Here is a 12,890-nt window from a genome sequence, read left to right on the forward strand (position 1 = left end):
TTTCTGAGTGCGAACCAGCCGTACAGCACTGTACGGCCAGAACTGTGCAAGCACTCTCTCTCTTTCTCCTCTGTTGCTGGCTGCGCACAGGAACGGCTGCTGGAATTCTCTGCGCACAGGCCAGTACAGGCTGTACCAGCAAGTACACAGCCCGTACAGCCCTGTACGACAGCCATACAGTGTACGGACAGGGCTGACGCACGCTTTTCTGAGTTCTGAAGCTGCAAGCGGCGCTTGTCAGGTGGCTGGACAGACCTGAATACTCTGATTCAGGTTGGTACAGGAGTGGACAGCAGGCTGTCTATGCAAGTACAACTCCTGGCACGTATCCCGAGGCAGTACAGACGGGTACTGTGCTGATTTTCAGATCTGTACTTTCAAGGACAGCATAGGAGTGAGCATCAGGAGGAGGATACGGGCAAGTGCAAGCACACGTGTGAAGCAGGGTTGTGGATTCAAGTGCCTGCAAGCATAGATTGGTGCTGTTGCTTCCTCCAGTGTTGTTTCTCGAGCTGAACTTGGTAAGCTCTGTTTCTGTTCATCTATCTCTCTTTCTACTGCTTGATGTCTGTTGCAGATATGTGTTATCTGGCCCCTTGTGAGAGGAGGGGTATGGCAGATTGACAAGGGATTAAGACAGAGATTGGACAGCACATGTATGTTTGAGCTGAGAAGATGTATCATGCACTTGAGTTATGCCAGATGTATGCCCATGGCTGGCCTGCTTAGTGATCTTGGCTGATCAGAGGGAGGCACAGTGTGTTGTTTGAAGACACAGATCTGTGTGCATAGATCCTCTGTGCTGAGAAGGATTTGTGGGCCGTCAGATTGGACTTACAGGTGTAAACTCTTGGCTGGTCTTTGTGTTGTACTCAGCCATCCATATTATTTTAATTGAATAAAGAAATACCGCAAGGGGCGCCAAGCTTTGGGGCCAACAGGTGTCGCTGTGTTTTCAGATTTGGGCACTCTAGCTCCAATCTGTGTTTTGTTTCTCATCTAGACTACAAGTGGACGGGTGATTGCTCCTACCGCACTCTGGTTTTCTATCAGAGGCCGGTTTCAAGGTTCCGTTGCCGGGACCAATCATCAACTTTCTGAAGGGGGTGAGCTCGTGGTTGCTTTGGAGAAAGCCATCGCTGAAAATTCAGCAAACATGTCTGATACAGAGGAAGAGTACTTCTATCATGAAGAAGAAGAGCAAGAGACTTCTCCTGAGAGAGATGTATCTGAGGATATCTTTGCAGGAGAACAGGCTGCAGATGTTGAGCCTTATGAGGATGTAACACAGCCAGAAGATGTGCATGGTAAAGAGGATGATGATGCTCGGTTCAAAGATCGCTTGGCTAGTGTTATGGATACTTTTATGCAGCTCACACAGAGTGAGAGATTTGCTGAATTTTTGAGATCTCGCACAGAGCCCCGCACAGAGCCCCAGAAAAAGAAGAAGAAGGTTCGTTCGAAGAATCTTCCTCAGGGTCATAGTGGTGCCATCCCACAGGAACCATCTTTTGGCCAGTTTCCGAATATGCAGCATGCTTATGGTGCAAACTCTCAGAGTTCCTTCTATGGACAGCCACCTATTCCTCAGCAGAATATGCATCCAGGTTATTTTGGTGGTGGCTCGGTGTTTCAATCCATGACTGGGGGTTACCCTCAGGGAGGCATGGGTATGTATGGGCCTTTTGGAGCCAATTTTCAGCCTGGCATGCAAGGGAATATGTATGGTGGTATGCAGTCCGGTATGGTTGGAAATATGTTTGCAGGCATGCAACCTGGGATGCAAGGCAATATGTTTGGTGGTATGTAGCCAGGTATGCATAATGGAATGTATGGAAACATGGCTGGAATGTATGGTATGCCTGGCATGGGAATGGGAAATGTTGACCCAATGATGGGTATGAATGTTGGGGGCAGCAATCTCACGAAACCACTTCCATATGATAATCTAACGCCTATGGGAAAGGCGAAGGATTACAAGGAAGGGGGAGCAGTGAAGTTTGACACTTTTAGTGGGGCCAAGGATAAATTGAAGGCACTTACCTTTTTACAGCAGTTTGATGCTGCTTTTTCTGGTGGGAATTACACAGAGTCCTCTAAGGTGAGGAAAGCTGCCACTTTTCTCAAGGGCAATGCTTTGCAGTGGTGGTCTACTCTTCTTTTGCAGGGCATAGCACCCACTACATGGGTCTAATTCAAACAGGTTTTCTCTTCCGTATGGCTCACATCTACATTTGAGGTGGATGTTATGACCGCATGGCACAAGCTGGATGCTTCAAAGTGTGATAGTTTGGAGGATTATAACAAGAAGTTTTGGGAAGCTCTACTCCCAGTGACTTCTTATCGTGCCGTGCCATTATCTGAGCGGGTTGAGAAATATTGTTGTGGGCTGCCCAAGGAGGTACGAGATTATTGTATAAAGACAAGAGTAACGAACATGTCACAGATGATTGAAAATGCTATGACAGCTAATGCGTTACTCACAGGTGGTTCATCTGGGTTTAAAGGCAGTAAGAAATTGAGCAAGAAAGCTGAAAAATTTGGGCATGCTTCTCGTGATACTAAAGGGTCTTCAGAGACAAAGTATAAGAAGTTGCCAACGCCCAAAAGGACTTCTGAGGAAAGACAGGCTTTGAGAGATGCTCAAAAGTGTTTTTACTGTACTGAAGAGGGGCATATGTCATTCAATTGTCCCAAAAGAACGTCCAAAAAGGACCCTGACAATAAAGGAGAGCCCAAGCCAAAGAAACAAAAGCCTTCTGCAGGCTTAGTTCCTGATCTTGTGGGGGAGCAGCTAGGTGGTGAAGCTACAGATTTGTGCAGGGCATGGGGCAAAGTGAGAGATCAGAATGCTTTGATCTTCTTTGACACAGGTGCTAGAGCCAACTTCATTTCACCAGATTTGGCTGGCCGATTGGGGATTCGCGCAGAGGAGATGGGGCCGTTACATGAGGCTAATATGGCTTGTCCAGGGTATGCAGAACCCGTTACTTCTATCATTGGGAAGCTTCGGCTTCATTTGCAGGGTTATGTGGACAGCGAAGAGTTCTTCATCATGCCTTTGGATGGCTGTGATGTTTTGTTGGGAATGCCATGGTGCCACAGGGTACATGCGGTGGTGGATACTTACAATAGGAAAATTACTCTGACTCATAGAGGGAAAGAGCATGTATTGGATGTAAAACTCAAAGGGGAATCTGTTCCTATTGTATCCGCTTCGGCGATTTCATCAGTAATGAAAAAGCATCTTTCCGCGTACTTGATTTATATAAAGGATGCACAGGATGATGAGTCTAAGTCTAATTTGTCAATGTTAGATAAGGACAGGGCTGATTTCTTAAGTGAGTTTCAAGACTGTTTTTCCGAGTCATTGCCAGGAGAATTACCTCCTGAGAGGCCAGAAGATCATGCCATAGATCTGATTCCTGGTAGTACTCCACCGAATAGACCGCCGTACCGTGTTAGTGCAGCCCAACAGGAAGAGATTATGAGTCAGGTGCAGGAGCTTTTGAATAAAGGGTTGATACAGCCTAGCTCATCACCCTTTTGCTCACCTGTGCTCTTAGTGCAGAAGAAGGATGGTTCTTGGCGCATGTGTATAGATTACAGGGCACTAAATAAGAATACCATCAAGAATCGATTCCCCATACCGAGGATCGATGACATCTTGGACCGCTTACAGGGCTCCACAGTTTTTAGTTGTATTGACTTGAAAAGCGGGTATCATCAGATACGCATTAGACCCGAGGATGTGCATAAGACAGCATTCCGAACCACGTTTGGGTTGTATGAGTTCTTGGTTATGCCCTTTGGTTTGACGAATGCGCCTGCCACATTTAACAGAATGATGGACAGGATTTTCAGGCCTCATAGAGAGTTTGTGGGCACATTCTTTGATGATATGATTGTGCATTCACGAACTGAGGAAGAGCATAGAAGGCATTTGGCCATTGTGTTTGCAGAACTCAGAAACCATAGATTGGTGGTTAATGGCAAGAAGAGTGAGTTTTTCTTGCAGGAGATACATTTCTTGGGGCATATTGTGTCTGGTCATGGAGTCCGTATGGATCCAGCCAAGGTGGAAGCAATACTTAATTGGCCAGCTTTGAGGACCGTGCATGATGTACGCAGTTTTCTAGGATTGTGTTCCTATTACAGGCGTTACATACGGCACTTTGTTGAAATTGCTTCGCCTCTTCATGCTTTGACGAAGAAAGCAACTCCGTTTAGATGGGCTGATCGGGAAATTACAGCATTCAAAAAGCTCAAAGAAAAGCTTACTTCGGACCCAGTATTGGTGTTACCGGACCTCCGAAAGGCTTTTGTTGTCCAGTGTGATGCATGTGGAAGTAGCATTGGTGCAGTTCTCATGCAAGAGGGACATGTCATAGCCTATGAGAGTAGAGTTTTGCAAGATGCTGAGAAGCATTTACAGGTGTATGAGAAAGAGATGTTGGCTGTAATTCACGCTCTTTCTACATGGAAACACTACTTGCTTGGGGCTGATTTTACTGTGCAGACAGATCATCAGACCTTGCGTTATTTCCTCACGCAGACTAAGCTTTCAGAGAAGCATATGCGTTGGGCAAACTTTTTGTCAATGTTTCACTTTCAGATTGTGCATGTGGAAGGCAAAAAGAATGTAGTGGCAGATGCTTTGTCACGCAAGCCACAGGTCTCTGCAGTTTCACTTGCTTATCATCATGAGCTTGATGAAATGAAAGAGCAGTATGCCCATGATGAGGATTTTGAAAGGTTGTATGATCAGATGTCTGAGGGTCAGCGGCATGAGCATTATACTCTCAGAGATGGGTTTTTATTGATGCATGGCAGACTGTGTGTTACCAGGCCATTGCGACTCAAGGTTATGATTGAAAGTCATGCTCCACCGTATGCAGGTCATAGAGGTATTGACGCCACGATCAAAGCTGTGGAGACTTTCTTTTATTGGCCAACCTTGAGAAGAGATGTTGATGCCTTTGTGAGGCAATGCATCGTATGTCAGAAAGTAAAGTTTGACCGTCAGAAGACACCTGGGTTATTACAGCCTTTACCTATTCCGGATAGACCTTGGGAGAGCATTGCCATGGATTTTGTATTTGATCTTCCACGGACACAAACGGGAAATGATGGCATCTGGACTATCATATGCAGGTTCAGTAAGCAGGCACATTTCATTCCCGTGAGGAAGACAATTAAAGTGGATCATATGGTGAAGTTGTTCATGGCGAACATCTTCAAGTATCATGGCTTGCCTACGTCTATCATTAGTGATCGTGATCCACGGATGACGAGTTTGTTTTGGCGAGGGTTGTTTGACAACATGGGTACAACTCTCAAGTTTTCATCGTCATTTCATCCACAGACAGATGGTCAGTCAGAAGAGGCTAACTCTACAGTGTTGGATCTTCTCAAGTGTTATGTGTCAGAGCACAAGCAACAATGGGAAAAGTATCTTCCTTTAGTGGAGTTTGCATATAACAACACTGTACATAGCTCGACAGGCAAGGCGCCTTTTGAGATTGTAGGAGGAGGGAAGAAGGTACCACCCATTTTGCATACAAAGGATAAGATCTTTGAGGCTGATCAGTATGTGGAGAGCTTGGATGAAGCTTATCGGAGAGTTAAGTTGGCCCTCCAGAAAACTCAGCAGAAGCAAAAGAAAGCCGCAGACCGTCACAGACGTGATTTACAGTTTGCATTGGGTGATTGGGTTCTTTTGCGCTTTGAAAAGGCTAGACTCAAGAAGATGAAGGGTAAAGAGCGCTTATTCCCTAAGTTGAGCATGCGATATTATGGGCCTTTTCAGGTTTTGGAAAAGATTGGTGAGGTAACCTATCGTTTGAAGTTACCAGATCACTGGAGGATTCACAATGCTTTTCACGTGAGTCTTCTTAGACCTTTCCGTGGGGATGTGCCTGAGGATGTATCAGATGAGGCTCAGCCGGAAGTTGAGGAACTTGATGAGGTTCTGATTCCAGAGCAGATACTGGCACATAAAGAAAGGAAGGTACGAGGTAAAGTTTCCCGTCGCTATCTTGTGAAGTTCAAGAACTATTCACCGATGGATGCGAAGTGGATGGAGGAAGGTGACTTAACAGATTCACCTCAGGTTTTGCAGCTTTATCTCGATGCCTTTGAGTTAGAGCCGACTCTTATTGTGGCTCATTCAGGTTCAGCAGAGCATGGGTCTGGAGCATTACCTGATGCTCAAGAGGGGGGTAGCACCTCCACTCCCTTGATACAGACAGGCTCAGATGACATCTAGAGGTCGCTTGGTGCAGTTTTTCACTCACCCGAAGGTACTGAGGCTGACAGTACATCTGTTTATGGGACTTCTATGATATATGTGTACTAGTCACATGAGATTGTTGTGGATATGTATGGTTCACAGTGGTATACAACTTGGACTATTACTATGCCATTGGTTTGCAGTGAATGTTGATACATGTGTGTGGCTCAGAGAGATTGGGACGCTGATCTTGCCATATTGTATATTTCACTTTGCATATTTTGATGCATCACCAGAATGCAATCGAGTACGCTTGCCATCTTTCAAGAGGGGGGTATGTCATGGCCCTGTGAAAATGGAGCAGGACAAGTGTGGGCATGGTGGTTGCAGAGTCAGAATATTTTATGATTCACATGGGGGGTGCCCGGACAGAGTCAAAGATGTGTGGACATCCCCAGGTGTGAAGGGGGGAACTAGAAACATTAAGTTTTAATGTTTAATTGGAGTTTGCCCCTAGGCCTTAGTGGCCCTAGGAACTTATTAAAGTTTGGGGCCCTAGGGATTAATTTGGGGAGGAGTGTTTCTCTCTCCTCTCTCTCTCTCTTCCCTTTTTGGGAGTCGTGGAGTAAAAGAGGAGTTTCTTCATGCGCATGTTTTCCTAGCGTGGAAAAGAGGAGGAGAAGGGCTGTTGGAGAAGTCGTGTTGCTGCTGCTGATTTTCTAAGTGCGAACCAGCCGTACAGCACTGTACGGCCAGAACTGTGCAAGCACTCTCTCTCTTTCTCCTCTGTTGCTGGCTGCGCACAGGAACGGCTGCTGGAATTCTCTGCGCACAGGCCAGTACAGGCTGTACCAGCAAGTACACAGCCCGTACAGCCCTGTACGACAGCCGTACAGCGTACGGACAGGGCTGACGCACGCTTTTCTGAGTTCTGAAGCTGCAGGCGGCGCTTGTCAGGTGGCTGGACAGACCTGAATACTCTGATTCAGGTTGGTACAGGAGTGGACAGCAGGCTGTCTATGCAAGTACAACTCCTGGCACGTATCCCGAGGCGGTACAGACGGGTACTGTGCTGATTTTCAGATCTGTACTTTCAAGGACAGCATAGGAGTGAGCATCAGGAGGAGGATACGGGCAAGTGCAAGCACACGTGTGAAGCAGGGTTGTGGATTCAAGTGCCTGCAAGCACAGATTGGTGCTGTTGCTTCCTCCAGTGTTGTTTCTCGAGCTGAACTTGGTAAGCTCTGTTTCTGTTCATCTATCTCTCTTTCTACTGCTTGATGTCTGTTGCAGATATGTGTTATCTGGCCCCTTGTGAGAGGAGGGGTATGGCAGATTGACAAGGGATTAAGACAGAGATTGGACAGCACATGTATGTTTGAGCTGAGAAGATGTATCATGCACTTGAGTTATGCCAGATGTATGCCCATGGCTGGCCTGCTTAGTGATCTTGGCTGATCAGAGGGAGGCACAGTGTGTTGTTTGAAGACACAGATCTGTGTGCATAGATCCTCTGTGCTGAGAAGGATTTGTGGGCCGTCAGATTGGACTTACAGGTGTAAACTCTTGGCTGGTCTTTGTGTTGTACTCAGCCATCCATATTATTTTAATTGAATAAAGAAATACCGCAAGGGGCGCCAAGCTTTGGGGCCAACAGGTGTCGCTGTGTTTTCAGATTTGGGCACTCTAGCTCCAATCTGTGTTTTGTTTCTCATCTAGACTACAAGTGGACGGGTGATTGCTCCTACCGCACTCTGGTTTTCTATCAGAGGCCGGTTTCAGTGTGTCCAGCAACTCATTATCTTATTCTTGGAGTTCACTCCACACTTATGGGGAAATTCGGAGCCAAGCAAAGTTCCTTGCTATTTGTGGTGGCATTTTTGTTTCGAGAAAATAGGTTGGCGGGTGCTCTCTCCAAGGTGATTCCAATATCTACAGTATTGGAGGATCCATGGTTGCATCTTCATGAGCTTATCTTCTTCAAACTCTTGCACACTATGAGCTGCAGAGGGGGTGTTAGAATTGTGCATCTCAGTGTATTTATGGGGTTTGCCATTTTATGGACTTTTATCAGTTTCTCCTATTTTTTAGTAAGTTGTGGGTAGTCGGCCAGTTCACATATGCACTATAAAAGGAGTCTTCTCATATTCACTTGATGTAGTTCATTCCAAGCACAGTTCAACACTACTTGCTGGCTATTGCCATTGTAAAGCTTCAAGCTATAACCCATTATAAAAAGAAGGGGTGATGCTTCTATTGTCATGCAATAGGGTATACTTCTAGTGCGTGCCCTAAGAAACCCCCTACCCAGATTGCAACCCCAGCGTCGACAACTTTAGTGGTGAGCCAGGCTCCCACACAGTTCCCCAAGGATGCCTCTAGTTCTTCGGCTCCTAGTTCCACGCGCCATTTTCAGTTGGGAGCTCGAAGATAAGCACAAGGGCACCCATGACCTAGAGTATGAGCGCAATGTGTTACTCAAGACCTTTGGCTACATAGATGACTAGAGAGTCGTTGTCTTATTTGACATCGGTAGTACGGAGAATCTGACTATAGAAGAGGTTGCTCAATGGGCGCGTTTTTCATTAGCTTCGGTAGACAAGCAGGTTAGCACAGGTATGACCACGAGTATCAAGTATCAAGAATCTGACTATAGAAGAGGTTGCTCAATGGGCGCGTTTTTCATTAGCTTCGGTAGACAAACAGGTTAGCACAGGTATGACCAGGAGTATCAAGTTTGAGGCTCGTGGTGCTAAATTAGTCATCCGAGGCATAGAATTTGTGTTGAATTTCATGGTTGCCCCTCTTGTAGGAGGAGACATAATCTTAGGGATTTATTTGTTTCACAAGTTCCACCCAGACATTAACCACGAGAGCGGCATACTTTTTGGATTCTCCGGAATGTGTCCAATTCTCCTGTGATCATCAAGTGTGAGTGAGGGATACCTAACTTTTCTCTCATAAGCCACATGGAGGCTAAACCAGAAATATGAAAAGGTGCACATCGTGCGATGATCTATGTTTAGACCACCAAGACAATTACTAGTGCTTTTGAAAAGTACCAGGCCCTACATGACTAGTTCCAGAAGATTTTCTTTCGGGACAATCTCCCTCCCAAGCTTCCTTGGTCTGAACCAAGTATCATAGGATAAATCTCCTCCTAGGCTCTCGGAACCAGCGAGCAAGTTTTTGTATGTATTGCACTCCATAAAGACGATCAATAAGGTCATCTATCCTTGGCAAAGGATATTTAGTAAATTTGTTAAGACCCTTATAATCAACGCACATTCTCTTAGTCTTATCTTTCTTGTCCACTAGAAGAAGAGGTGTGCCTCATGGCAACTTACTAGGTCTTACATGCTCCATATGGAGGAACTCTTGAAGCTTTCTAGCAACTTCATCCTCCTCGATCTGGCGTAACTTATAAGGCTACCTAAATACGTGCTGAGTCCTAGGTAATAGCTCAATCTTATGGTCTACACCCCTTCACATAGGTAAACCAAGAGGTAGCTCTTTTGGAAACACATCTGAAAACTCAGATATAATCTCTCGAAAGAGTCGTCCCTGAGGAGAATCCACACTCCGAAGGTCCACTTTCTTCGAGCTTGTCGTGTCAATAGTACCAGTGCTTGAACTAGTCTGCTGGTCTCCCACAACCAATCTCCCAAGAAGAATAGAATCACTCTTTTCTCTCTTCCCTAGAGCTAAACTCATAGCCCTAGCAGCTGATGCCCATAAAGCATCAACTTCATATTGAGAAAAACAACTAGAATAGAAAGAACTCTTTGGATCTAGAAACGCTTTAAATTTATTCTTAAAGAAGATGCACAAATACCACAATTGCACTATACTTCGTTCTTTAGAATACAATAAAGAACATCACATTCATTGTTGTTGAGCATTTCTCTTGTTTCCAAAGCAGAACATACATTAAGTCTTAGTGTGAACACATTATGTGTGAACCACCTCTTATTAAGAGATTAAAGATAAGGGCACCTTAGTGCCTATAACTTCTTCAAATTATGTTAAAAAATGATTACATGATGTATATAGTGAATATTTACAATGGGGCTTTTGTGGAAAAACCACTCTTTGCCTAGTAATACATCTATGCTATCAAGGTGCATAACAAGGAAACAAAGACCTTTTTCATAATCTTGGATCTTCAAGGTGACCAAAGGAACCTTCCTTTGCCAACACTGGGACACACCCTAAGCCAGATTGACCACATAATGGTGGTCACTTGACGCCATTGGGATACGTAACCTTGGACAAGAGAAGCATAAATAAAATTGTGAGTGCTACCATCATCAAATAAAACATGTACAGGGGATCTCATAACTTCACCATCATCCGGGTAAGGTCATGTGGACCAAATACCTCCATGTTAAACCGACAATTCTTACAACTATTATTGAAAAAATAGATATCAATAGAATGAATGAGTGGATTACTGGTGGTCATATTGCTTTGCTACCACTCTGCCACTACCCGAAGACTTTTTATTGAATGGACGATTACAAGCATAATGGCCTTGTCTGTGACATTTAAAACATGCTCCCTTGCGAGCATCTTGCAAGCATCAGGGGTCACCGTAGAATCGGTTTTGCTTTTGGTCCGGCTCAGTCTCCTCTTGCCAGTGGTGCTCTTGGCTCGCGGTCAACTCAGTTTGACTTTTTGTTTTTCTCTGCTTTATGACCAAGACTGACGCTTTTCCATGTGCAAATTTTATGGTCCTTGTCCTGATGCCGCCTTCTACTTGTCCAGTGTCCGGGCAAGGGTTCCATCATGTGAATAGAGCTAGGGAGGGCTAAATAATTAAGAGGATGAAACTTTGGTTTTTAACTAGGAAGATCACTGCTGCTGGCAACCAGTACCATCAAATCAACATAACCAAATCACAAAGCTGGTCATCAACTTTAAACGCTTGCATACTGTCGACAGCACATACAAAAAATGTGTTTAATAATAAACGCCTTTCAACACCCTTCAGCCAAACCAAGGTGAGGCTCTGAACACCATCAATAGAAAAATAAATAAATAACAATTTAAATCTGTGATAATTGCCAAGGCCAAACTATGCCCTATCTTCCCGCCGGCTAATTAAATAAAACAAAATGAAACTCATTTCTCTCTTCATCAATTGGCTACTCAATGAACATTTTTGTTAAAAGGATAACCACAAACTCTCACATAAAACTCAAAACACAATCCTCTACCATTTAACACACAAGCATAGGAATAAGAAAGCATCTCTTTCAAACAATAAACGGGATTTGATACCAAATGAAACACACCAACATAAGGTTCCACTTACTTGTGTGCTTGTCCATGACCAATTCTTATTGTTTACCATCCTAGAAGCTCGTCGACACTGTTGCATATCATCATAAGTTTACAAAACAACAAAGGAAAATATAAGGGTTTGGCTAGTCCTTGCCACCATTCGGCTAGACACCGGCACAACCCTAGCAAGCTCGTGCCCACAAAGCATGCACATCCCATACCACGCACCCCAGCCATCTCAATCGGCACTGCTCACTAGTGGGCTAACCCTTGGGATGCCCCAGTCTCGAGGTAGAGCTCCATAACTGGGACTACTCACAAAATGAGCCATAATCCCAACTTTATAGGCACTTGATCATTTTACACTGCTAAAAGAACTATCCGGCGGGCCTCGAACATGAGCCACGTCACAATATGGGACATAACACATCATATGCTGCACCCCCATATCCACAACACAGCTAATTTATTAGTATGTTATTATCATATTTTTTTACCTTTCTACTACATTCTACTGTGCATGATAGATGTTACTCTGATGGAATAACTTTACCTGTTTTTACATTTTCTTATTTACTTTATATCTCTTAATTTTTACCTGCTTTATTTGCAAGTCCTTATGGTTTTAGTTTCTCAAGTGTCATCCCTGGGTGTGTAGGGTTGCATTGTAGAGATTTATGGACCTGAGGCTAGTGGAAAGACAACATTGACACTACATGTCATTGCAGAAGCCCAAAAGAATGGAGGTGTTCCATTCGCTCTGTGTTAAATAAAACACTGGTTGTTCTTATGTCACATCATTAAGGCTAAGCTCATTGTGTGTCATTAGGCCAGATCATGTATGATTACCATGGTTTATAAACTGTGTTTTTTCTTGTTTATTCGACAGGATACTGTGTCTTTATTGATGCAGAGCATGCATTAGATACCTCACTTGCAGAAGCACTAGGAGTTCAAACAAAAAACTTGCTGGTAGCCCAGCCTGACAGTGGGGAGCAAGCTCTTAATCTTGTTGATCAGTCTATACGGAGTGGGTCGGTGGATGTAGTGGTGGTTGATAGTGTAAAGTCTGATCTTTCACTCAATATGCTTTATGATTTTTTTGTGTAGTGTAGCGCAGTTTTTGAAGATATATTTTTAAAGGTTGGTTTGCTGTGCATTTAGATAGCAGCACTCTTTCCTCACACTGAGTTTATGGGGGACACACACATGGCGTTACAGGCCCGTCTCATGAGTCAGGCCCTTAGGAAGCTGACCCATAGTATTTCCAAATCCGAAACACTCTTGATTTTTATAAGCCAGGTAAGTGTCCAAACAAGCTCAATGATAAATCTTGTACTGGGACTCAGAAAGCTCTAAGTTGCTTGTTTCT

General features: G+C 44.4%; 1 protein-coding gene across 2 annotated transcripts in view; it reads left to right on the forward strand.

Annotated features, from left to right (window-relative positions):
• Positions 1–12,890, forward strand: part of LOC147633346 (uncharacterized) — a 72,404-nt gene that overhangs the window by 58,648 nt on the left and 866 nt on the right. The window contains exons 4-6 of one of the 2 annotated variants that reach the window (XM_086806408.1): positions 12,177–12,264; positions 12,408–12,580; positions 12,740–12,820. In XM_086806408.1, coding sequence (XP_086662534.1) covers positions 12,177–12,264; positions 12,408–12,580; positions 12,740–12,820 — 342 coding nt within the window. Of the gene's footprint in view, positions 1–12,176; positions 12,265–12,407; positions 12,581–12,682; positions 12,821–12,890 lie in introns of both variants that reach the window. The other variant, XM_086806407.1, reaches the window with a different exon arrangement.

Source organism: Cibotium barometz, chromosome 12 (genome assembly GCF_041138505.1).
Source record: "Cibotium barometz isolate CiBa-2024 chromosome 12, ASM4113850v1, whole genome shotgun sequence".
In the NCBI taxonomy this organism is placed as follows: Eukaryota; Viridiplantae; Streptophyta; class Polypodiopsida; order Cyatheales; family Cibotiaceae; genus Cibotium; species Cibotium barometz.